General features: G+C 45.9%; 1 protein-coding gene across 1 annotated transcript in view; it reads right to left on the bottom strand.

Moving 5' to 3' along the window:
* Positions 1 to 25,977, bottom strand: part of LOC121614733 (metabotropic glutamate receptor 7) — a 208,639-nt gene that overhangs the window by 51,709 nt on the left and 130,953 nt on the right. The window contains exons 5-7 of the mRNA XM_041948770.1: positions 19,440 to 19,577; positions 7,223 to 7,423; positions 2,792 to 2,931 (exon numbers count right to left, since the gene is read on the bottom strand). Of these exons, the coding sequence (XP_041804704.1) occupies positions 2,792 to 2,931; positions 7,223 to 7,423; positions 19,440 to 19,577 (479 nt within the window). The remainder of the gene's footprint in view (positions 1 to 2,791; positions 2,932 to 7,222; positions 7,424 to 19,439; positions 19,578 to 25,977) is intronic.

Below are 25,977 nucleotides of genomic sequence, written 5' to 3' on the forward strand. Positions count from 1 at the left end.
GCTGGTCTGCTCTGATCTGACACAGATCAGACCCTCACATCCACAGCAGAAACCTGCCGCACCCTCCTGTGGACTCTGATGCTGGACACATCTCATCTCATGAGAAACTGGTTTGACTTCTCTGTGACTGAGGCCAGAAAGCAGCGTCTGTTCCTGGAGGATAAACCTGGTTAATAATTCAGCATCACTTTGCTGTTCAGCAGGCAGCGTCTCTGCAGACTGAAGAGAAGCATTTCAGCCTCTGAGCAGAATAATGAAACACTGTGAAGCTCCTGATTACAGATGTTACTCCACAGACCTGAAGTGAGAAAACGGGATGTTTTAAGCATGTTTTTTTATCAGAATGCAGCTCGAGAGAATTCAAACCTTCACTCATTCTGGTTCATTTGCTTTTCTGTCGAGGTCCTGAGCAAATGTCTGCTAACAAGAGAACGAGGCTCCAGCTGAGCCAGCAGCTCGGTGAGGCTGAAGAGCTTAACGCTAATGTCAGCATGCTAATGTGCTCATACAGACAATGCTAACAGGATGATGTTGGCATGTTAACATTTGCTAACTGGCAGCAAACACAAGGTCCAGCTGTGAACGTCATTAGTTCTGCAAAAACATTAACGTGTTGACCTGATGGTGGCGCTAGAAGAAAAGTTAGAGGATGACTGGAGTTATTACAGCTCATCCTGAGGGAACATGAAGGCCTGAACACTTCATCACACGGTTGTTGAGATAGTTTGGAACAGACAGACTGACGGACACTGCCGTCCATCGGTTTCCCCATAGACCTCCATTATAAAAGAGCCGTCGATTGTCAGTACTCTTCTGTGATATGAATGTCTGCCGGCCAGCGTTTCAGTGGGGTTTGGATGTAAATTCTTTAAATGTCGAAATGTATTTCCTCTTCCTGACTCGTTAGTGTTACTCTCGGTCTGCATCGTGGATCATGTTACAGCCAATGAGAGTCTTTCAGCAATGAACACCTTTCAGATGGCTGCTCGTGTTCATTCGGCGGCCTAACGAGAGGCTGAATTTCCCTGATGTGAGATATTTCCACATCATGTCGACTGTCCATCAAACATTTAGGCTAATAAGTCATTTCTAAACATTAAGAGACAATAGAATCATAACTTTCATGAATAAATAATGAATTTCTCAATAAAACATCGATGCAGCTACGAATAAATGAAGACAGAAGAATGTGAGCATGAAGCCATTCACACTCTCTGATCTGACACATTCACAGTTTTAATAAAGCTGCTGACGGTGTTTCCTGGCTTCCTCGCCCCTGAACAGCCCCTCAGTGTCAGGCCGTTTGCCGATTGGTCGGCCGATCTGACCGACGGTGATATTATCGGCCGGCCGCTCTGGAAATATCAATCCAAGATTAGAGCACTAGTGGAAACAGAGGAGGCTCTGATGATCTGATGATCTGATGATCTGATGTGTGAATCATGTAGATATTCATCCTGAACACTCACAGTTATCATCATTTGTTCGATAATATCAGAGTGAGTGTGAACAGGATCAGATCTACTGAACATTTCACCCTCACAAACCCACGATGGATTCTCTCCTCAGCATGTATCTTTGATTAATACAGAATAAAGTCACTGCTGTTGGCTGTTAACGTTCGTTGAAGTCGATAAGACGGTGGCAGAGCTTTCGAACGGACCAATGAGATTCTACAGAATGACACCGGTTCATCTTGACTTCCTGCGTTGGACTGTGATCAGCTGGAAGATGACAGAAACAATGAGCTACAATAACAGCTGATAACAGGGGCCGAGCTGCTCATACTGTTCTTTATAGCCCTCCCATGTCAAAGTTTATGAGATCATAAACAAGGCGTGCAGTGATGCTAACACCACAGGAACATCAGCAGAACCTGCTGCGACACCAAGGATCACTGAATTAAACAGTCAGCGAGTGTAATAAAAATGCAAATAATAGTGAGATCATGTTCAGAAAAACCAAACAACGCTCTGCATCAGATACGCTGCATGATTTTAAATGTTAAAGTTAACACCTGTGTCACATGAGTCCAGCTTCATCCTGCACTCTGAATAATGAATTCATGTTCATTTACAGGTGCACTCCTCAGGAACTTATCATGTTCATCATGTGCCGCTGCAGCCTGGTTCCTAACACACAAACCTTTGGAACACCATCACAGGTGGAGAAAAGCACTTCGGTTCCACGGTGTATTCACATCCTCTCCACGCACTCCTCCACGTAACTTTCTATAATCAGTAACAGCTGGAGCTTTCACCCACGTCCACCCGCTCGCCTCGTCTGAAGGAGTCACTGATGGTTTGTCCATGAATGTTCAGAAAGTCTGAGAGTCTCGAGCTTCTCCAGCTTCTGCCTGGCCACATTTTTCACAGTGACGGCCGGCGGGACGGGACGGGTCGTAACAAACATGGAGGACCACAGCGACTCCTGTTCCTCCTCCTCCAGTAGGCCTCCTCGCCTCCTTCAACACCTCCATCGCTCCCGTTACCACAGCGGGTGGACGTAACCTTCCACCATCCCACAGAAGAAGGTCTGAGGCGCCAGCAAACGAAGGCACGCTGATGTAGCGTGCTGTTGCTAGCTAGCTAGCTAACTAATGACTGATGGGTGGATGTCATGATATGGTTGGTTGAACCTGGTTGGTTGGCTCGTAACATAATCATGTTTTGATATGAAGAAGAAATGGATTTTTGTTTTGATATGTTTTGTTAAAAAGTGCACAAGGTGTGATCTAAAAGAGGCACTTTTCATTTCTTGCGCTCCTCTCGATACTGTAATAGAAACTCACGTTGAGCTGCAGGGTCTCGGTCCACTGTCCAATCACTCGGTAGCCCGGCCCGGTGACGTTGTTCCACTGGTACTGGAACAGGTCGTAGCGTCCCGGGGCGTCGCCATTACGGTTGAATGTCACTGAAGTACCAGCACTTCCTGTGGAGGACAAGTACATATTTAAAGTGATCAGTCAATCAGTCAACCGATCAGTCGTGGTGGGCGATGAAGAGCTTCTATCACACACACATTCACACACTGATGGCAGCCAGCCTCCCTGCTGATGCTGGTCTGGTCATCACCAGACAAGTTCACATCCAGATTCAGTTCAAAGTGAAACCAAACCTCCAGGAAATAATCCAAGAAAACACTTAGTGTTTGTGATCATGAGTCTGATGATGGAGACAAACAGCAGGTGGAGCTAATTCTCCAGTCGGTGCCATTAAACCACCACAGAAGAAGAGATGCCGTCATTCAGAAGTAAGAGCTCCAGTCAAAGGTTGGACCCATGGTGGAAATCAGACCGTCTGTTATGAATGAATGAATGAATGAACATGCTGTCAGGTGTCTACAGAGAGTTCAGTGTGAATACGAGCTTTCCACAGGACTTCTGAGAGCTCAGCAGCATCGTCTCCCTGACCTCCCTCAGCTCTCTATCCTTTATTATTCCTCTGCCCCCCCCCAAACACACTGTGTGTATTTACTCTGGCTCGCCTTGCTTTGGTGTGAGCCAGGAGTCCCTTTCAAGTCTGTATTTAATTTGGTGTGAAAGGGAGGGGGGCCGATAGACAGAGAACCTGTGAGGAGAGCAGGAAAAGGCTGACAGACAGAGGAGAAGGACAGATAGTCTTCATCGTCCTCTGTTCAATATGAAATCCAAAGAGACTTCACCCTCAGGTCTGTTCTGGCAGGACGCCGCTGCTTCCTGCAGCTCTTTATTCATAGTTTTTCTCTTCGTAACTCTGGAGTTTGAACCTGCTCGTGAATATTTTGTTGTGCTTTTCATGTTTCATTAAAACATACAACGTTTGTTTGCAGGGTTTCCTCCTGTTCTGATTCTAATACTTTTATTTCACACAGTCAGAGAACTTTTATCTTCCTGTAGAACGATGAATGATGAAATGATGAATGCGTGCGTCACTGTGTGTGTGTGTGATGCATTATTCATCTCTGTGAGAATAAAGTGTATGGAAGCATGTGTGCATGTATTTGTGCAGCTTGTTGCATGTTTGGTGGGCTGACTGTGTCATGCTAATGTCCTTAACATCCTCAGAGAGCCGGACTGCCCGCTGAGCCACAGCTGCCCTCGATAAACCAACAAATCATCAGCAGGAGTGTTTGTTTCCATCCACTCCTGTTGTGTGAACATCAATGATGGAGATGAACAGCAGGTGGAGCTATTTCTCCAGTCGGCGCTATTAAACCACCACAGAAGAAGACACAACAAGATAACATCATTAAAAAACTGTTGACTTTGATATTAAGACCATGAGATGTTGTCTATCTGTATTAAAACTACAACAACTACAGACTGAGGCTAAAGCTAACAGGTCCCAGGTCATAATATCATGCAAACGGACTGAGGCTAAAGCTAACAGGTCCCAGGTCATGATATCATGCTAACAGACTGAGGCTAAAGCTAACAGGTCCCAGGTCATGATATCATGCTAACAGACTGAGGCTAAAGCTAACAGGTCCCAGATCATGATATCATGCTAACAGACTGAGGATAAAGCTAACAAGTCCCAGGTCATGATATCATGCTAACAGACTGAGGCTAAAGCTAACAGGTCCCAGATCATGATATCATGCTAACAGACTGAGGCTAAAGCTAACAGGTCCCAGGTCATGATATCATGCAAACGGACTGAGGCTAAAGCTAACAGGTCCCAGGTCATGATATCATGCTAACAGACTGAGGCTAAAGCTAACAGGTCCCAGGTCATGATATCATGCTAACAGACTGAGGCTAAAGCTAACAGGTCCCAGATCATGATATCATGCTAACAGACTGAGGATAAAGCTAACAAGTCCCAGGTCATGATATCATGCTAACAGACTGAGGCTAAAGCTAACAGGTCCCAGATCATGATATCATGCTAACAGACTGAGGCTAAAGCTAACAGGTCCCAGGTCATGATATCGTGTTCACAGACCAATGCTAAAGCTAACAGGTCCCAGGTCATGATATCATGCTAACAGACTGATGCTATAGCTAACAGGTTGCAGGTCATGATATCATGCTAACAGACTGAGGATAAAGCTAACAGATGTCTTTGAGTAAAGAGTCTGTCTGGAGTTACTAGAGTGTAAACTTCCCAGACCAGTTCAAAACCAGGACAACGCTGCTGACACTCTCCTGCTGCTGCTGCTGAGGATGATGATGAGACTGAGGATGAAGAGGATGGACTGTGAGTTAAGGTAAAGTGGTCGTCTGTCTGAAGTGGAGAGTGGTCATGATATCATGCTAACAGACTGATGCTAAAGCTAACAGGTCCCAGGTCACAGGCCCCTAACCCTAACCCTTACACTTTTTTAACAGACGTGTTTCTAAGCCAACAACGGGACGATGTCGCTCGCACCTGTTGTTAAAAACTCGCCTGCTCGCCAAACGAGTACTTCACAGTCCTTCAAATGTAGGAGATAAGAGCACTTTGGTTCAGGTGGTTTCACTGTAATCACATCGTGTCTCATGAATTAAACCAAGACCGCAGTCTGTCCCTGGTTTTAACTGAAGGGCTGCGAGTATCTGAACACAAACCATAAAGAAGTTTAATCACACTGCAGCCTGCAAAACACGTGAAACAACGTCTCGCCATTATGTTGACAAAGAACGTGATCCAGACGCATTATGTTCCTCTCTGAATGTTTGTGACAATACACAAACAGTTTACACAGTTTCTCTCTCTCTCTCTCTCACACACACACACACACACACACACACACACACACACACACACCCCTCCGTCGCCTTCAGCCACACTAAAGACAGCATCACGCTGCAGGATGCTGCTGTAATAACACGGCTTTTCATTTGCATTTTGGCAGGAGAATGAAATGTCTGCGAAGGCTAACTGCTCGCTCATAAAGGAGCTCCGTCTTCCATTATTGGACGTTTGAAAAGAGGAGCGGGGTGATGAAGCTCCTCAGGCAGTTTATGTTCCAAACAGTGGACTGGATGGAAGGAAGTCTGGGACGCCTGACAGCGGCAGCCACCGCCTTCATGACTGACTTCACTACGAGGCAGTAAACATCTTAATTATTGGCTCTTTAAGACCGAGGACTCGTATCATCTGACTATACAACACCTGTCCCGAACAGAGCGTCTGAGTTTACTCTGCTGATTCTCTGTTCGTTCATTAACAGACCGTTTTAATTCTGATTTAAATCTCTCTGACAGCCAACAACTTTGTCTTTGGTTTGGTTACAAATTACATGAATGAAGAGATGAATAGTATTAATGATAATAATGATTTACATTAGTTCAGTGACTGTGACCTAAAGTCAGACTGTTTTTTTTCCTTCTGAAGAAACTATCATCATCTAATGACCCATTTTAAACATTTCACGTGTCTCATATGAGATCAAATCCAGAGGAGATTTTAGACTTTTCATTTACACTCAGTCACATATCTGAGTTTACAATCCGTCTTCTTCAATCAGGGTCAGTCCTCCTCCAGTCCAGCAGGAGGTGCTGGTCCACCTGAAGCTGTTTGGCTACTGACAAAAACACCAGAAGAAGAACTTCTGCCACAGTAACAGTTTAGCAGCGAGCTAGCAGCTAAGTCATTTTTATAACCTGTGACTGAGGCGCTAACTCACCCACACAGATCACTCCCGGTCAGACTGATCCGGGATCAGATAAACAGCTGATTCTGTGTGTTGACATCAGGCTGATGTGGACTCCTTCATCCTGCTGGCATCATTATATTCTGTGTTAATTAACCTGAAGACAGGTGTGTGTGGAGATACGGGATGGAAAGTTCAGTTCTTGAGTAAATGTACTGACTTCCTCTCCACCTCTGTGTGTTTGTGATTTGAATGATGTGCTCTGAGGTGAAGCTGGGACTGGAAACCAGTCAGACTTTCAGCAGCAGACGGTGACATGCCACGTGGCAGCGTTTCCACTCTGTGTTTAAACTGAAACCACGTGACGAGCCTCCACCTGTACGGCCTGCACTTAGACTACATCAAGTTGTTTCAGGGCTTTCATTTAGTTACATTAAAAAGGTTTTAACTGGAGTCAAACAGCTCTATTTAAGGCGTGATGAAGAGCGCGCTTATGCTGGACGATAACAGAGGACGTTTCACGAGACGATCTGGGCAGTTTAATGCCGGAGCGTCTTTCAGTGTCTGCTGACTCTGATTTTACTGCTTTGGTCCCAAACACCCACCCGCTCAGCTCCAAGCACACACAGTAAAAGCCAGGACGAACCGTCCGTCCTCTCACCGTTGAAGCTGACGCTGCGGATGTACTTGAGCAGCTTCTTCCCTCCGGCCAGGTCCATCTCGGGACAGATGCCGGAGTTCTCTGGACACAGGTCCCTCTGCATGTTGTGGAGGGCGTGGGCCATGGCGTACACCGCGTCGATCACAAACTGGACCTTTCCCTCCTGCTCGTACTTGGAATCGATGCCGATGCGCTCCTGACCTGAGAGACGCAGACAGGGACAAGTGAGACACAGGTGACGCTCGTACTATACATCCACACATTCTTCACACTGAAACACACTTTGAAGTGTCTTTTCCTGACAATGGGACCATCGGCTGTCAGCCGGTCCACTCGTCCCACACTGAGCGATGTCAACAGCTCCTGGACGGATTGTCATGACCTCCATCTCGTTCCATCATCACATCAACCTGTCACTGTTTTTACTGATGGCTTAGATTCTAAAGACGTAGCCTGTTCATGTAAAACATAAAGGATCTGCATTTGTTGTGTACCAACTTAGCATATTAGCAAGTGTTAGCATGCTAACATGCTGAACTCAGATGGAGAACATAAACATTGTACCTGCAACATCAGCATGTTAGCTTTGCAATTGTGAGCATGCTAGCATACTGATATTAGCATTTAGCTGAAAGCGGTGCTGTAGCGCAGCCTCGCAGTTGCTAGCATGGCTGCAGACTCTTTATTCCGGTTTGTTTCTGCCGTGCTGAAGAGGTCGTATCTGAAACAAGCGATCGCTTTTCAAGCGTATTTTTTCGATGATGATTTTGTTGTAATATTTCATTCTGGATTCTGTTTTCTTTAGTAATCTTAAAAGCTGATGTGATGCTACTTTTTAGGCTTTGTGTCATGAACTTGCACTCATAACATGAAGCCATCAGCTGGATCATCTCCAGAGAGAAAGACTCAGAGCGCTGGACTCTTCAGATCCTCTACATGAGTACTAGTCCTGAGTAGTCCTGCATTGATACTACTGATACTATCATACATTATAGAATCAGATTATTGTGACTCAGTCGTTCATGTCAAAGCAGGATTTTACTGTTGGAGCTGGTTGAGCTTCATTTGACTCTATTTTCAATCTGCTGATTATTTTCAGTCCTTCAGAAATGTATTTTAGCACAGTACTTGAGTAAATGTACTGGTTCCCATTAAAGCCCCTCCATCAGACTGCTGTCCTGCTGGTTGGTGGTGAAGCCTAAGGGACCAGCTAGCCTTGTTAACAGCCAGCTAACCTCGCTCACAGCTAAATAACATTGCTAACAGATGGATAACATCTCTTACTGCCAGCTAACCTCACTAGCAGCTAAATAACATTGCTAACAGCTAGATAACATCTCTAACTGCAAGCTAACATTGCTAGCAGCCAGCTAGCCTCGCTAGCAGCTAAATAACATTGCTAACAGCTGGATAACATCTCTAACAGCCAGCTCACCTCGCTAGCAGCTAAATAACATTGCTAACAGCTGGATAACACTCTAACTGCAAGCAAACCTCACTAGCAGCCAGCTAACCTTGCTAGCAACAAAATAACATTGCTAACAGCTGGAAAACATCTCTAACAGTCAACTAACCTTGCTAGCAGCCAGCTAGCCTCGCTAGCAGCTAAATAGCATTGCTAACAGCTGGAAAACATCTCTAATAGCCAGCTGACCTCGCTAGCAGCTAAATAACATTGCTAACAGCTGGATAAGATCTCTAACATCCAAGTAGCCTCGCTAGCAGCCAGCTAACCCTGCTAGCAGCTAAATAACATCGCTAATAGCTGGATAACACCTCTAACAGCCAGCTAGCCTCACTAGCAGCTAAATAACATCGCTAACAGCTGGATAACATCTCTAACAGCCAGCTAACCTCCTTGCAGCAGCACGATGATGATGAAGCTGTACAATGTAATTAGCCTGTCTCTCTCTCCAGCTGCTAACCCTCCGGATCACAACCACTTTAATTCACAACGTCACTGTTTGCTCAGAATCAAACATTATTTGATATTTTCCACAGTTTCTGAAGTTTGTATGTGATGTCTGACAGATGCAGATCAGTTGAGACCATCACAGACTCACAGCTCAGTGAAGCTGAACCCGATGAAGAGTTTCTGAGAGTTGTTCTCATGGAGTTTGGTGAGACTTGTGGAAACATTACGCAGCAAAATGCAAAGTGACTCCAGCAGTTTAAACGGCAGCAGCTGCAGGAGCTCAGCTCTCCACAGACTTTAATATTTCACAGTTTAACAGAGGAGCGAGCTTCCTCTGTGGCCTCGCTGTGCTCCACCTTCCTGCTTCACATTTTCATTTATTACATCACTGCTCGGTTCAAGAGTCTTTTATACTTCTGAAAAATATCTTACACTGTTTAAGTTCATTTTCATTTGTCATTTACTGAGAGAGTGAACAAGAAGTGTGGCTTTGAGTTTTATCTGAGCAGTCTGAGGGCTAATATTTACTTTTTATTCTTTCATATCTGTAAAATGAAAAAAAACACGGCTCATAAACGACACAGATTGAACCGACTCAAAATGCTGACGTGAGCTTTGTTTCTATGCTTCACATAAACATCTCCAGTGTTCATAAAATGCTTTCATCAATAATCATTCAGAGTAAATATCATTTCTCAAACTCGTCTCCTGGACGCTGTCCTGTCCAGGCCAGTGGAAGCTTTACATCTTTGGAAGGACGGACAAGTTTCCTGGAAGTCATGCAAACACTCGAGTAGCATGTTAGCATCGTTATTGACGTATTGACATTTTGGGACACAATTACAAAAAGAACATAAAGAACATAACATTGCTAACAGCTGGAAAACATCTCTAACTGTCAACTAACCTTGCTAGCAGCCAGCTAGCCTCGCTAGCAGCTAAATAACATTGCTAACAGCTGGATAACACTCTAACTGCAAGCTAACCTCACTAGCAATCTGCATTGCTAGCAGTAAAATAACATTGCTCAAAGCTGGAAAACATCTAAGCCAACTAGCCTCGCTAGCAGCAAGCTAACCTTGCTAGCAGCTAAAAAACATTGCTAAAAGCTGGATAACATCTCTAACAGCCGACTAGCCTCGCTAGCAGCCAGCTAACCTCGCTAACAGCTAAACAGCATTGCTAACAGCTGGATAACATCTCTAACAGCCGACTAGCCTTGCTAGCAGCCAGCTAACCTCACTAGCAGCTAAACAGCATTGCTAACAGCTGGATAACATCTCTAACAGCCGACTAGCCTCGCTAGCAGCCAGCTAACCTCACTAGCAGCTAAACAGCATTGCTAAAAGCTGGATAACATCTCTAACAGCCGACTAGCCTTGCTAGCAGCCAGCTAACCTCACTAGCAGCTAAACAGCATTGCTAACAGCTGGATAACATCTCTAACAGCCAACTAGCCTCACTAGCAGCCAGCTAACCTTGCTAGCAGCTACATAGCATTGCTGACAGCTAGATTACATCTCTAGCAGCCAGCTAACTTCGCTAGCAGCTAAACAGCATTGCTAACAGTTGGATAACATCTCTAACAGCCAACCTCCTTGCAGCAGCACGATGATGATGAAGCTGTACATTGTGATTAGCCTGTCTCTCCCTCCAGCTGTTCACCCTCCTGATCACAACCACTTCATTTTGGGACACAATTAAAAAAAGAACATAAAGAACATAACATTGCTAACAGCTGGAAAAAAGAAAGAATGCATCTTTAAGTTCTGTTTCCTCTGAAACAAACAGTCTGAATAAAATGATGCTGATGTCAGGATGTGCTTGCTGCTCACATGGGATCTGACTGAGTGACACTCTGCCGCTGACTGTTCGCTCAACACGTGACCCCTCCAGACGCCGCTGCTGCTGTCAGAAACACAGACTGGGCTGAATCCTCTGACGTTAAATACGACTCAGGATCAATAAAGTTTTCAGTAAATTCTGTCAAAGGTACATTTAAACTCCAACCAGCTTGCTTCCCTCCAAAATCAATACCTGATCATTATCAATATCTGCTGTATTCTGTCATGTTTCTGGAACTCTTTTGAGAGTGCTAGCGTACGGTGGCCTGTGTGGTGTTCTGACGTTCGGACGTGGCAGGTGATTCCCCGTCACACCTGTGTTACCTGTTCATCAGAGCTGGAACCTGCAGCTGCTGCCGACTGAATGGACCTGATGTCTGACGGGCTTGTTCTGGTCTGATGGATAATTGGTCTCTCTGAGTCGCAGCGGTGCAGGTGTGTGATGTCTGCTGTTACTGGACTCCTTTCATGTTTGGTCAGGTGTGCTGTGAGGCTCTTTACCTGCAGCAGCTCTCACTGAACTTCTCTCAGACTGGAGAGCGGCTCTTAGCCTTTGGATGTTTTATGAATAAGGTCTGAGTTACATTAGACAGAAACTCGTTTGGCTGTAGAGGTTCAGCTGAACTCACTGTTACACCTTTGATTTATTTATGACTTTTATGAAATAATAAAAGATCACATCACAAACTCACACCTTCACTGATCGTGTGCTTTGAGTGGAGAGTGAGCTTAATGTGAGATGAGACATAACTTTATCAAACCCACGCTGAGGAAATGACACGAATGAAGTCATGAGGCGTCTTATTTCCACGTGTTGCAGCTGTGAAGTGAATTATATTTAAACTGCGTCACAGTTCCCACATGTAGCTCAGGTATTACAATGTGGATGAAGCCGTGGAAATCAAGCCTGGACATCACTGATTTGCACTTCCTGTGTCGTACAGCAGGACGTTGTTAGTTGTGATAATCGGGAAGCTCCACCTCCACCTCCACACGATTTACTCCAGCAGCTGCGGATGACTTATTTTACTGCGACACTACGACTTGTTTGCACCACATTATGATCTGCGTACATTTCTTCATGTTCTTACTGTAGCTGAATCCAACAAAACGCCAAACAGAAGGCAGAGAAAGCAGATTTCTGCTGCAGAACAACCTCAGTCTGTCACAGGTAATCTCAAACTTTTAGTTGAAACGAAGTGTAAATCACTCGTGTTTCTGCATGTCGTAGCGACCGGTCGTCACCCTCACCCTCAGCTCGTCTCATGCGCCCGCTGGCTCAGGACACTCTCCGTCACTTTATAGGACACTGGCTCCCCCACCGGCATCAAAAAGTGACGGCGAGGACTCGCGAGGCAGCGTCTGAATGCGATGAGCCGGGAGCGAGAACAGGTGGGCGGTAAGATCAGATACTTGACCTGCGTCGCCCCCATCGTCGCTCTCTCTCTCTGTCACTGTCAGCTGCTTGGCTCTATAATGAAGCACAAGCTGTAGAATTTAGCGACACAGTGCAGCATCACGCCGCTCAGCTACCGCTCGTAACAATGGCGGCATTGTGTGGGAGAGCGGGCTCTGAGCGCCTGAGCGGAGCAGATATTCGAGGCGCCACAGCGTGTGGATCCACATGTGAAGGCTGGTATGAATGGAATGAGGTCAGACATGAATAGCGAGCAGAAAATCGCAGCGGGACGCGTTTTCTGCAGCTTTGTGTTCAGGTGTGACGCGTCAAAGAGACGCAGCAGGCCGGAGTCACATGGCGCGTTTGGAAGACGGTCGTTATGCATTCTGCCGGAGTCAGAAGCTTCTGCGCTAACAGGACGGGAAAAGAAACATAACTTTACTTTGATTTTATTTGTGATCACACAGAATTAAATCCAAATCTTCTTAAATAAAATAGAGCAACAGTGATGAATGAAGAGCTGAGTGTTGTGGGCCAACGTGTGGCGAGTTGGTTTAATGCTGCTGCTTCACCGAAACATCAGCTGTGTAAATACAGTGATCCCTCGCTATAATGCGGTTTACTTTTCACGGTTTCGCTACTTCGCGGATTTCCATCGTGCATTGTGTTCTGCATTCTGATTGGCTAAAAAGTCACTCCGCTTCTTCTCTACCTGTGCGTCAATAATGTTGCAGTTTAATATGTACACGTACGTAAAACAGCTCGCCAAATTTACATTACGTACGTGCAAATTCTCTTGTAATTTGGAGTTTTGCCTATCACTGTGTTCTTCTCCCGAACAAACACACCTGCACCAAAAGAAGAAACCACTGCAGAGCGGAGTCAGGATGCAGCGGCTCAGTCTGAAGAGCAGTGAAATACACCTGAGTCACTATTTGTCCGACTGTACTTTGTATATTTTCATAATCATTTTTAATTTTCTCCCGTTTAATCCAATCACTCGGGTCGTGGTGGGCGCTGCTAATCTCCGCAATTTGAAGCCTTCTGTTCACATCGATGATTAAAATTATTATTTGACAGCACAGTACAGAAGTTATTTGTTAAAAAAACGTTTCTAAAGTACTTTTATTTGTGAAACAAATGCTTGAGCCTGTAAAATGGTTTGTTCTTTCTTTTCAATGTATAATAGAGTATTTAATTGTACAATAATTGTAAAAAAAATTAAAGGTTTCTACTTCACGGATTTTGCCTATCACGGGTTCTTTTTGGAACGTAACCCCCGCGAAAAACAAGGGTATACTGTACATCTAAAACCTGCTCGACACGGGAGGCGGCCCGACAGAAATGACTCAACAGAAGTGAATACAAAGGAATGAAGTGAGGATTAAATCCACAGTCTGGGATTTTTAGTTCAGATCCACTTGATGCATTATGAGAATAAATGACGGTAACCTGCTTCCAGTGATGACACGAGATATTTCTCAGTACACAGTGAAGCAGAGACGAGCGAACAGAGTCAAAAAGAGAAAAACATCCGAAAGTAAACCGGCCTGACACCAAGCAAAGACTTTTCAGTGAACAGACTGTTGAGGCTGGCGGCTGGATGGATGAGGCAGAGGAACGACCTCCATCCAGAAGTTTCACCCCCCGTCAAACAGGATGAAGATGAGCCGGAGAGCAGCACAGGAAGTCGAGCGAAGAAGAGAGCAGAGCCGAGACGCTCAGCGCCGTCCGATCGGCTCTTCGTCTGTGGCGTCAATAAATAATGACAGGATGTAAAACGGATGGAAGGATGAGTGAAACACGGAAGGAGACACAACATCAATATCACTCCCAGATAATCTCATTTCAGGCGGAGGAGCGGCGAGCTAGCCGGGCAGCTAACGGCACGACATCGACATACTCTTCCTCAGCATCCAGGTTCATCGGACGAGTCGACTCTTTGTCGACTGACACAAACAAATGCTGATCAGGGTGTCGGGAGGTGAACGTCATGCTGTCCGTTAATCAGGTTTGGTCTGCTGGTATGAGGCAGTGCTGAGGAAGGCTTTGTCTGTCCACCACCTGCTGATCCGGCAGCGCCGCACGCCGACCATCTCTGACTAATCAAATCACGTGATTCCTGATTCTGATGACAGAAATCTTGGATCGTGACTCTGATGATTTATTAATGACAAAATAGGAAGTGATGCTGCTTCACCTCAAAGCTGCTGTTACAACATGTTCACAACATGTTCTTCAATCCTCTCCAAACATCCAGCTCTGAGGAGCAGTCTGCTGTAACACCCCAGGCAGATGTTCTCTACCTGCTCAACAACTGCCCCCCTTTGCTCTGAGCACCATGTTATCTTTAGTAACAGAGGCTCTCCCGACCTGTGCGTGGCCGCTGCCACGACACTGTTTCAGTTAAATATGAGGGGAGCAGACTGTTCCCAGATCAGCCGTCGCCGGCACCGGCAGCAGCAGTTGTGTCTCTGCTGTCTGCAGCTCTGAGCAGACGCCGATCGTGGTCTTCCTATCAGTCTCAGAAAGCCTCCGGAGGCCCAGACTACAGTCTCTCAGCCCTCTCAATGTCCTCGCCTGGGGCAAAGAGACCCAGAGCTTAATGTTATTTGAGAACAGGAGTCCCTCAGTCCCTCAGCCCCCCCTGGTCTCTGGACTGAAGTGAAGCAGCAAGTCTGGTATGTAGCTCTGGTATGTGGGTTAATAACACAAATATTTGCCCCAGTTGTTGTAGTGAGATTCAGTTTGGGGGCATCAGTAAAGCAGGTCACCCTGGAGCTGCTCCCCATCTTCACTCTGCAAACACACATGAGCGTCTTTACCTTCAGACAGTGTGAACGACCAGCAGGACAAAATACCCAAATATCAAATCAAAGCAGAACCAGGGGACACAACCAGGCCCCCACCCTCACATCTGCCTCCACCCTCACATCTGCAACCCCCCTGACATCTGCCCCCACCCTCACATCTGCAACCCCCCTGACATCTGCCCCCACCCTCACATCTGCAACCCCCCTCACATCTGCCCCCACCCTCACATCTGCCCCCACCCTCACATCTGCAACCCCCCTGACATCTGCCCCCACCCTCACATCTGCCCCCACCCTCACATCTGCAACCCCCCTGACATCTGCCCCCACCCTCACATCTGCCCCCACCCTCACATCTGCAACCCCCCTGACATCTGCCCCCACCCTCACATCTGCCCCCACCCTCACATCTGCAACCCCCCTGACTCCTGCCCCCACCCTCACATCTGCCTCCACCCTCACATCTGCCCCCACCCTCACATCTGCCCCCACCCTCCTCCATGTCTGCAGGTTTGGATTCAAGAAGTCTCAGGACACAAAACAAAAAATTCCAGAACAGAGTGAAGCCTGAATATGAAAAGTACAAACCTCCGTATATCTGATACTTTCTGATACTTCCTGATACTCCTGATACTTCTGATACTTCTGATACTTCTGATACTTTCTGATACTCCTGATACTTCTGATAATCCTGATACTTCTGATACTTTCTGATACTTCCTGATACTCCTGATACTCCTGATACTTCTGATACTTCTGATACTTTCTGATTGATCATGGTACTACATCTTATTGTTTACAGTCGAGTCAAGCATATTTTAGAAGAACAACACGTGTCAATAAAAACTACGTGTAGGAGAAGCGTGTTGGTCTGGAACTTCAGTTGTTCTCTTTGTTTAAGTGTCGCTGCAGTTTTGACCTCTGACCTTTTCTCCATGCTTGATGTTTGTGGGTAAACCACCGTTTCTTCTTTGGTCTGTTTTCTTTGTGTTTATTGTTGATGTACGCCCGGGATTCTGCACAGCGTGTTTTATTTTGACACTTTCCTGTGTCTGACTTCCTGTTTGTCTCGATCCGTTCTGTTTGACGCGTCGTCTTTCAGAAACAGACTCACAGAGTCACAGAGCCGGCCCCGCTTTGCTGCAATCCAGCCAAATATAGATTCAGTGATTTACTTATAAAAGGTTTATTTATTTATTCCTCTTCTTAGCCCTGAGTTGTGTCTGAAGGTATTCCTTTCAGGCTCCAACAACATTCACTGGTTGGGTAGGGCAGCATGTGTGCTGCCTGAGAGTCTAAACGCAGGGCTAAGAAGCCTGTGAAACGCTCATCAAGACACTTCAGTAAGAAAATCGACCTGAAATCAGTGTTACTTTCAGATTTTACAGATGTGACACAACATAAAGGATAATTACACAGTTAGTTAATGACATCATGTCATGATTATGTTAATAATGATCATACCTGGAAGAAAAGGAACGGGAGTCCATCACAGCTTTCATTTTTTCATTTTTTTTTTTACAGTGAAGTGTGACATGTGCTGCGTGGGTGGAGCTTTATCCCAGGTGGGTTTTGATTGGCTGGTCTGAGTTTGGCGCCCTGAGCAGTGTCTGTCAGGATCAGCATGGACAGTGATCTGTTTGTTTGAGTCCTGGAATCACTTTGAGTTTCGAGCACATTCCCACGTGATGACCAGGCAGAATAAAGTAAAGCAGGTGATTGTTTCTTTGTGATTGGACTCGCCAGGTGCTGAACGATGGGTGCAGACTGTAACAGTCCTCACTGTTAATCCCTGACAGCTGATGTAATACACACAAACACGCAGTACAATATATCATCTTATTGGCAAATATAATTACCCTCATGTTTTCATGAGGATAACACCACTGCGATCAGGCCACATAAAGCCACTGAGTGTGACTAACGGCTCAGTGTAAAGAAGCCACCTCCTCCAAACGAGGCGAAGCCAGCATCCTCATGCTGCGCGTGTGGCAGCTTTATTACAGCAGTAACTGACAGTCTGTTCTTTACTGGGATTATGGGCACGACGCGGTGTGACCACAGACTCTGCACAAAGCACAACTCTGGAGGGTGTCATGTCTGTTCTCTACAGTAAAGCAAGGTCTGGATTGTTTTCAGGTGGGACACATCCATCCGTTCATCCTGCTGAGGGTCGCAGAGGGCTGGAGATTATCCCAGCATGCACTGGGAGAGGCAGGGAACACGTGGGCAGGGCTAACACACACCTCCACCTCACATATCTCCTGACACGCGTCTCTGTGCTGTGGGAGGAAACCTGCGACGGAGGGGGGAGACGACCGAGCTCAGGAGGCCCCCGTCAGCTGATTCAAACCCGGGACCGACGAGCCAGTCAGAACAGACCCGCATCGTCACCCCTCTTGTTGACGAATAATTTGCTCTGTCAGTGAAATCTTCGCCTGCTTTAAGTCTTTTATATCTGTTGCTGCTGTTTCTCATGAAATGTGTCGTCACTGAACCTTTTATTCATCGACATGCTAATTAACGTCCCGTCATTATGTTATATCTCTGGATTCTCCTGTGCCTCGTAGCTCAGGGTTGAGACGTCTCCTTTGACTGAAGACGATCCGTCACTCTGAGACTTCCTGCTGTCTGATAGGTCATCAGTATTTCCTGTTTCAGATGAGTCGTATTTAAATATCCTTTCTGAGAGACGTGGTTGATAAGAAAGGAAAACAACACAGATGGTGAACTAATCCTCACCGCTAATTGACCCGGCAGCCAATCAGCTTTTGCCTGTTCGGCCTTGATGCTATGAGCATTAGCACCATTTTGATCCGTTCTGCAGAGAGAACTTACCCCCCCACCGTGCGTCAGTCCAGTCAGGACTTACTGGAAACGGGAACTGTGACCTTAATTTAGGTGCTGCAAATGAATTTGGAAGGTACAAGAGTGTGAAATTCACATTTTAAAATATTAATCAGTGTCCTGAAAGAGACGAGAGGCAGAGAGACAGAAACATAACAGAGAGACCATTACAAAGAAGAGCGAGACGTGATGAGAACTTCGATCAATACTCTTAATAGAACGGCTTCATTAGAGTTCAAGGTCTGTTCACACCGGCACACCGGGTCACTAACTGCGATGCATTATTGATCGCAGACCTGATAGACTTATGAGTTTCTGTTTACCATTGCAAATACTTTCCCAACGAGCTCCCAGAGAAAACACCGAGCGTATGTGATGAAGGTGCTCATCAGGTCTGTGGTGTCGGTGCTGTCGGCCTCCAGAGTCTGAGGGAACCTCTTCTTCTTCAGTCCGGCTCAAGGCTGCGTTGGGTATCAATCTGTGACATAATGTTTACGCTTCGTTTCCCGCCTTCATCTCACAGCAACATCTTCATCTTCCTCATGTCGGCTGCTGACCTACCGAGCCCTCGCGCTGATTCCAGCAGGCAGAGAAAAAGACCGATGACGGCCACGAATCATGTGACTGAAACGTCAGAGTGGAGGACGAGGAGGAGGAGGCTGTAACCTTCCTCACATTAAGAAATGTCTGATTCCATCCATCGACCGTTCCACTCTTTTCATGACATCATCTCGTTGTGTTTCTTCTTCTGTGGTGGTTTAATGGCAGCGACTGGAGAATCAGCTCCACCTGCTGTTTGTCTCCATCAACCAATGAGCTCCGTGAAACTAAATCTGACTAATGGATGGAGTTCAACAGCAGAGGAACGACGACAGACGACTCACGAGAGTCAGAGGATGGAACATCACCGACAGATCCTGAAGGCTAATGAGATCTAACTCATGTATGACAGAAACTAAATCCAACCACGACTGAACCACATCTTCAAATGCAGCGACTAAAACTACCTGACTGTGGAAATCATCACTTTCTGATGCTGTTCATGGACGTTTCCATCAGTGATGACTGTAACACGGCAGTTTGTCAGATGTTTTCTGTCTACAGGTCAAATGTTTTTTTTTTTAGTATCACCTGTCAGGCTAACAACAACCAACAACGTTAGCAGGAAGGAAGGAGAACATGCATGTAGCCTGAAAAGCAAAACTCAGGGCAAAAAACCTCACAGAGCACTGGGTGCTGCTCGTTAAGCTGAGCGCTGTGATTAACTATGATGGCTGGACAGTCAGATGACGGCGTTCAGACATTTCTGCTGGTTGTGTATCAATTCATCCATCACAGCTGAGGCACACACACACACACACACACACACACACACACACACACACACAGGTAAACTTACCTGTACACTTCCTGCTGCTCTCGTCTTTCTTGGAGGAGCTCATCAGTTTGCAGTTGAAGTTCTCCTCCCAGTACTCGGCAAACCACACGTTCCTCCTGTTGTTCTCCAGAGTCCGTGATGTGAAGTACGCATCGAACCCTGAAAGACAAGGAGCAGGTCACCAAAACACAAGAGCTGGATTCATTAGTCTTTAAAATCACAATTAAGCCGGCGCTGAATGTGACAGGAGCACCGAAGTGTGGAAAGCCAAAACAAAGAGTGTTTCCTCGTGTGTTTATCTGCTCTGCGCTGAAATCATCGTTTCTGTGAAACATCTGCAGAGACCAGTTCCCCCCTGCAACAGAGACGCACTCTGTGAGGTTCCTGCGAGACAGAGAACAGGAGCAAACAGCAGATAAACGTGAAGGGTCGAGCCTCAGCAGCAAAACAAACATACCGCCTTAAAGAAACGTCTCCTTGGCAGCGCCTGTAGATGTTAACCCATCTTAAGGTAAACCCTCTGCCTGTAGCGCTGCCGTGTGCATCACCAGCCAAACATATGCCAAGACAACAGCAAAGAGCCCCAGCAAAGAGCCGCAGACGACCAGAAAATGTCTGGCAACACATGAAGATGCCAGAGGAGTGAATAGAAGCGGAGCCGCGCATCACCAGAAATAGCTGCGAACATGTAACCTCTGCACAAACCACAATGGGCTCAGAGAGGGAGAAGGTGGTGAGTAGGTTTCTAATCACATTAGTCAATTAAGAGATTATCGTTAACTATGACGATAAACAGCCTTCAAAACAAGAAACGGGTCAAAGAGAAAGAACCTGAAATAATATTAAAATAATGAAAACTGGTTTTTCATGAGAGAAAAGATAAAAATACCAACATCCTGACAACACACGTGCACACGCACACATGCGCTGAAAAATAAGAACTACTGCTACTACTAATACTGCTTCTGCATGAAGTACAGATTCACAGTGAAAATACTGCAGGAGCAGGAACAGAAGTATTATCAGCTGAAAGTACTCACAGTAAAAGTACTGATGTGGCAGTAAAATGTTCCTCTGTTGTATCTGATGTGTGTGGGTTTATATTCCTGCTGCATTAATGTGGATGTTTCACTACTTTATATCCTGTCAGCTGGTTTAATCTACAGCGATGCTTCATATTCTATAAGATCATCATATGTTTGTCCTGTGAGAACCTCGTATCTCAGAAAAACAGCCTGTTTTCAGCTCTGTGACGATGAATTTTCATCTGATCCAAGAGGCTTTTAAACAGTTTATTTAGCTTCGAAGCAACACATGAAGTAAAAGTACCATATTTTCCGCAGTATAAGGCGCACCTTCAATCAATGACCTATTTTAAAAGTTTTTTTCATAGGGCGCACCGCATTATGCGGCGCATAGAAAGAAACTACCGTACTGTGGTGTCTGGGGTTGCGTTATGCAGCCACTAGATCAAGGGTCAGCAACCCGAGGCTCCGGAGACGAATACGGCTCTTTCATCCCTCTGATGCGGCTCCTGAAAATAATTAACGAGCATTTATTTAAAATGTATTTTATTTTACAGCTTATCCTGCGTAAAGATGCAGGTGACGGCGCTCAGCCCGTCAGTGTGCTGAGTTTGATTAATATTTTAATTGCCTATTATTTAGCATATATTCATATTTTTTCATTGTTGAGTGAAATAGTCATTTTATTATTCAGGTTGACAGCTGACTGCACGCGCCAGTAAAAGGATGACGGCACGCAGAGAGTGGAATACCGCTGTTACTTCGGCCATGCCCCCTGACTACGATAGCCATAATTAACCAATATTGATCCATGTAAAAGGCGCATCGGATTATAAGGCGCACTGTGGGTTTTTGAGAAAATCAAAGGCTTTTAGGTGCCTTATAGTGCGGAAAATACGGTACCTCTCATTCATATTTCAGAACAAGTTCCTTCTTCTTTCTGAGATCTGGGAAGCTTGAATTCATTAAGTGGAGCCTCTCTGCTGTCACATTAACTCCATGAAACAGTGATGGTCTGTCTTAATGGTTTGAATGGTTGAAATGTGATGCCCAGAAATGTTTATTATATATGAATAGTTCCTGTTTCAGCAGGTAGAATCAGAGAGAACCTGTGATCTAAAGGGGAAGATCGGTTTGTTTTCAACTTCGCATTAAACCCTCGAATCACTCGAGCCTGGAAGACGTGTTTCCAGAAAGCAGAAGCAGCTTTGTCTACTCTGCTCAGCTTTAGATCAACAGTCAGAACAGGAAACTGAGTTATAAAGAGAAGCGTCCTTTATCTGAAGAAGAGCTCTTCATCATCTGCCTGTAAGTATCCCGGCCGAGTCGTTCCTCTCTGATGCTGATGAGACGTCCTTGACGGCCTGAGATGATGCCACTGACGCATACATTTTAATAATTTGTGACAGGCTAAAATTAGGATCTTGACCTCTACAAGTTTCTTTGCGTGGAGCTTTGGGGGGGGTGACGGAGGTTCAAGGCAGACATAAAAGAGGACTAGAGGACATAAGAATAGACCTGAAGAGCCTCCATCACACAGCGTCTGAGCTTCCTCAGCTCTCATTGGCTGACGTCCACCTTTCCTTTACACCTCCGTCAGGTGAAGCCCACAGACCAGGACCCCTCCCTCAGCAGCAGCCATCGTGTTGCAAACAGCTCAACTGACGTGGACGTGGACGGATGCTGGACAGAATCTCACGCTGCTCAGACGTCTCGTCTGTTCTGTCGATCAAAGCACGCAGCATCACCGTTCCTCCCTGTATCACCACGTCTGTCCAACGCTTCTCACTGTTGACTGCAGACGTTCTGGACGTCCTCAGTCTGTCTCATTACAAACATCTATGGAGGCGTCACCGCTGGCAGGACTGTCTTCCTGCGAGCGCGGCTGCGATGAAAGGCAGAATCTGGGGCAGCCATCATGGCCGTCTCTCAGGACACTTTGACTGACGTGATTTTGAGTCCCCGTCTCTCCGGGCTGCTGAGGGACAGCTGCGCTGCTCTCATCTATTTAAAGCTTTCTGTTTCTGAGACGATGAATAATGGATGCAAACAGACAAACTCAGCTGTTGTTTCCACTCACGTATTCAGATACATGACAACAGCAGGAAGACGGTAAAGAGACTCTTTCAGCGGCGTGATGATCGATGAAGATGAAGACTCCGCTCTGGAAGCGGCTGGACGCTAACAGAAAGCAGCTCGTATGGACTCTCCACGAGTTCTTCAGCCGGCGGATTGTCTCCTCAAAGCTACGAAGAACAAATGAAGAGACATGAAACTGTGTCTGACTGAAGGGCAGATTATTCCTGCGGCATCTCCTCGCAGCTTGAAAGGAAGCTAAATTAGAAATGTCCTTGTAATTACTCTGTGGAAAGAAGCATTAGTGCTACAGTGTGTGGAGAACACGCTGGAAAAACTGAGGATTCAACAATAATTGCATCTGGAAGTAACCTCAAGGGCAAACACTGTGTTTGATCTTAATTTATATGAGTCCCTGATGGGACTTAGCCTACTTTATGGAGCTTATAATGTCAGATCTTCAGGTCCTGAGAAGCTGCAGAGCCGCGAATATTAGAACAATAAACACACAGAGGAGACGCTTTTATTAACATGCTGCACAGCGAAGCTGCTCCTCTTTATACCACAGAGCTTCATATCAGCCTCAGCATCCTTCAAACAGACTCAACATATAACCAAAGAAGAAGCCCATCGGCCGTCAGTCCACAGAAATGACACGTTTACATCCGAGTGGCGGCGCCCGGCAGCAGCCGCAGCCTCAACAAACCGCCGCTTCCTGTTTCCTCCCGACGGTCCACACTGGACTCAGTGACCTGAACAGAGACCGTGATAACCAAGGTCCTGTAACGCCGAGGAAATCCTCATTCTAACCCAAACCTCGATCCTTGTTCCTGAACCGAACGTTAGCTTTGTCCAGCAGCAACATTTCAGTCTGGTTTCAGAGGAAAGGCTAAGTCTACTTCCTGGTTTACGTTGAAAACCAGTCTCAGAGCTCTCAGTTCTGCTCTGAGGAGCGATGATGCACGAGAGCAGCCGTCGTGTTTTTTACCGGCCGACCCCCTTATTGGATATCAGTTATTGATCGGACTGATTTCATACTTCACAACATCACTGGACTTTCATAGCAGAGAGAAGAAGATAACGGATTAAACTCCAGTGTTTGATTTGTATTTTATGTTTCCTGACTCTCCACCATGTTGCATCTGTGTTCACTGTAGGTGTGAACCACAGAGCGACAGCTTGTCCTTCAGGTGGAAAAGAAGCCGGAGAAACATTTAGTAAAACTGGTTTTTAGAGGCCAAAAGAAGACACGAAACGTTCCTTTAATCAGATTAAACTGGAATCGTTCAGAGGAAAAACGCGTCATCTGGGGTCTCTGATGATGGCGCTGATTAAAATAAAGACTAGATTTCACTTGTTGTCGTTAATATTAATCCTACAACAGCGAAGCTTTATGAAGTGGAGCTGCAGGGCTTTCGTGCCCCGGGCTCGGCACCCAGGCTACGGACAGGCTCCACTCCTGATTGGTGGATGTTGTATCTGCAGCCTGAGAGGAAGAAACAGTTTTCAGCTCAAATGTTAAATATTAATTAGGCTAATGAATTCATTAATTTATCTATTATAAAGCATGAGGTCTCTATCAATGAAAACTGAATGTGAATTAGCTAGTTAGTGTATTAATAATAGCACAATGTGCGACGGATGATGATATAACAGGTAAAACATCAGTTACCATGTTGAATATTTACAGAAAAATAAAACAGACATGAACTCATACTCAGTTATCATTAGACACACGACTGCTGTGCAGGCTCTTTGGACTCCTCTTCCTCTTTACCTGCCACCGTCTCGTCTCTCCTTCGTCTTCTGAGTGTTTCTTGCTCTTAATTGGGAAACTAACAACAAACCCTGAGTGACGAACACTCCGATGTTTTCACTGAAACTCTGCAACCTGAGAGATCTTCACTTCATGAACGACTCGTGTGAACTCGTGTTCAAACCGCCTTCAGGTCCACACGACAAAGACCGATGTGGAGAACAGAGGCCGATGGTGAACAGCAACAGAGAGCAACACGTTGAAGCAACATTCACATTAAATGTTGATTTCTAATAACTTTGAAACAGACGTTCATCATGTAGACGTCGTTCATAACTAACTCATAACTCGCTGAATCGTTTCTGGTCAGTTTTCTGTCGTCTGAAAGGTTTTAAATAATGACCTCACTTCGTCTTTTAAAGTAAGAAGTTTTTGTTTGAGACAGAAAATGTGAGGAACAGTTTCAGCTCCTGAACGCTCAGGCTGACGGCTCCAGCTGAGGTGTTTCAGTCTGGATCTAAGTGGTGGAGTTCAGAACGTGTTGCAGGTGTAATGACAAAGTTAGCCAATGAAAAAGCAGCACAGCAAAGCAGGAAGTGACAGAAAGTTAGACTGCGATACATCATCAGCAAAGAGCAGATTTTTACTGACTTCCTGTTTGCTGAGGTGTGACTCCAGCTGGTGACCTTCAAACACTTTTCTCCCTCTTTCTTTGGTTTTAACTGCTGCTCCTAATGAAGTCAAACGAGGTGAGACAGGGCTCCACACCTGGACGGCAGCGTGCTACCTGTTGTGTTTCACTCGGATGAGAAGGACTTGTGAGCTGTCGCTGGGCAGCAGCGATGCGAGTAGCCATCTGGTGCTCAGAGGCCGACCTGTTTCCACTCTACCTGTCCGACTCGACGCTCTGCAGACTGAACCAACGTGCTGCAAGAATCTGCATTTTGAGAACGAGGCGTCTTCGTGTGGACGTGGTCTCAGCGGACAGAGACACATGAAGCCATTAGAGACCTGGACATTTAGACACTTTGACACGAGACACTTCTGGAAACGGGTTAGTCTGTTTAATTTCTCACTGTCTGCACTGTGAAGATAAGACGCTCTGCAGGCTGAGGGTCCAATCAGAGAACCGAGCTGGTTCATTTCATGGTTTCCTACATACATCACAGGCTATCGGCTCCACTGTCTTTCTTTGAGGACAGCTTTGTTCCTCCTGAACAGTGTCTCCTAAAAACGTATGTGATGCTGCATCTGCTGCATTTTATCAGATGAACACAGATCCGTGGATCCGATGTATTTATACCTGATCCGCAGACTCGGCTCGGCGTACGCGAGGCTAGCAGCTCGGCATCAGAGAGACGGCGGCAAGGCGAGACTCGTACGAACATCCAAATGTTGCACAGAGGTTGTGTGATGTGTTTTTGGGGGAATCTACAAGTGGGTGCATATTTTTGTTCACAGGGTTTTTGGTGCTGCAGGGTACGTGATTTATCTCTCAGGGAATGTGGTGCATGTGTTCCAGGATACAGAGCACCTGTGAAGTGGTGGGGGGAAATACACAAAGGTGCACAAAGTGAAGGTATCACAGCACCCGCCACCACGAGCCATGTAGTGCTGTAGCACTGTCTTTCAAATGAAAATATCACTCACGCGGGGACATTTTACCACCTTGTCTTATTTTATTTTAGCATAAACATCGTCT

The sequence above is a fragment of the Chelmon rostratus genome, chromosome 2 (assembly GCF_017976325.1).
Source record: "Chelmon rostratus isolate fCheRos1 chromosome 2, fCheRos1.pri, whole genome shotgun sequence".
Lineage (NCBI taxonomy): Eukaryota > Metazoa > Chordata > Actinopteri > Chaetodontiformes > Chaetodontidae > Chelmon > Chelmon rostratus.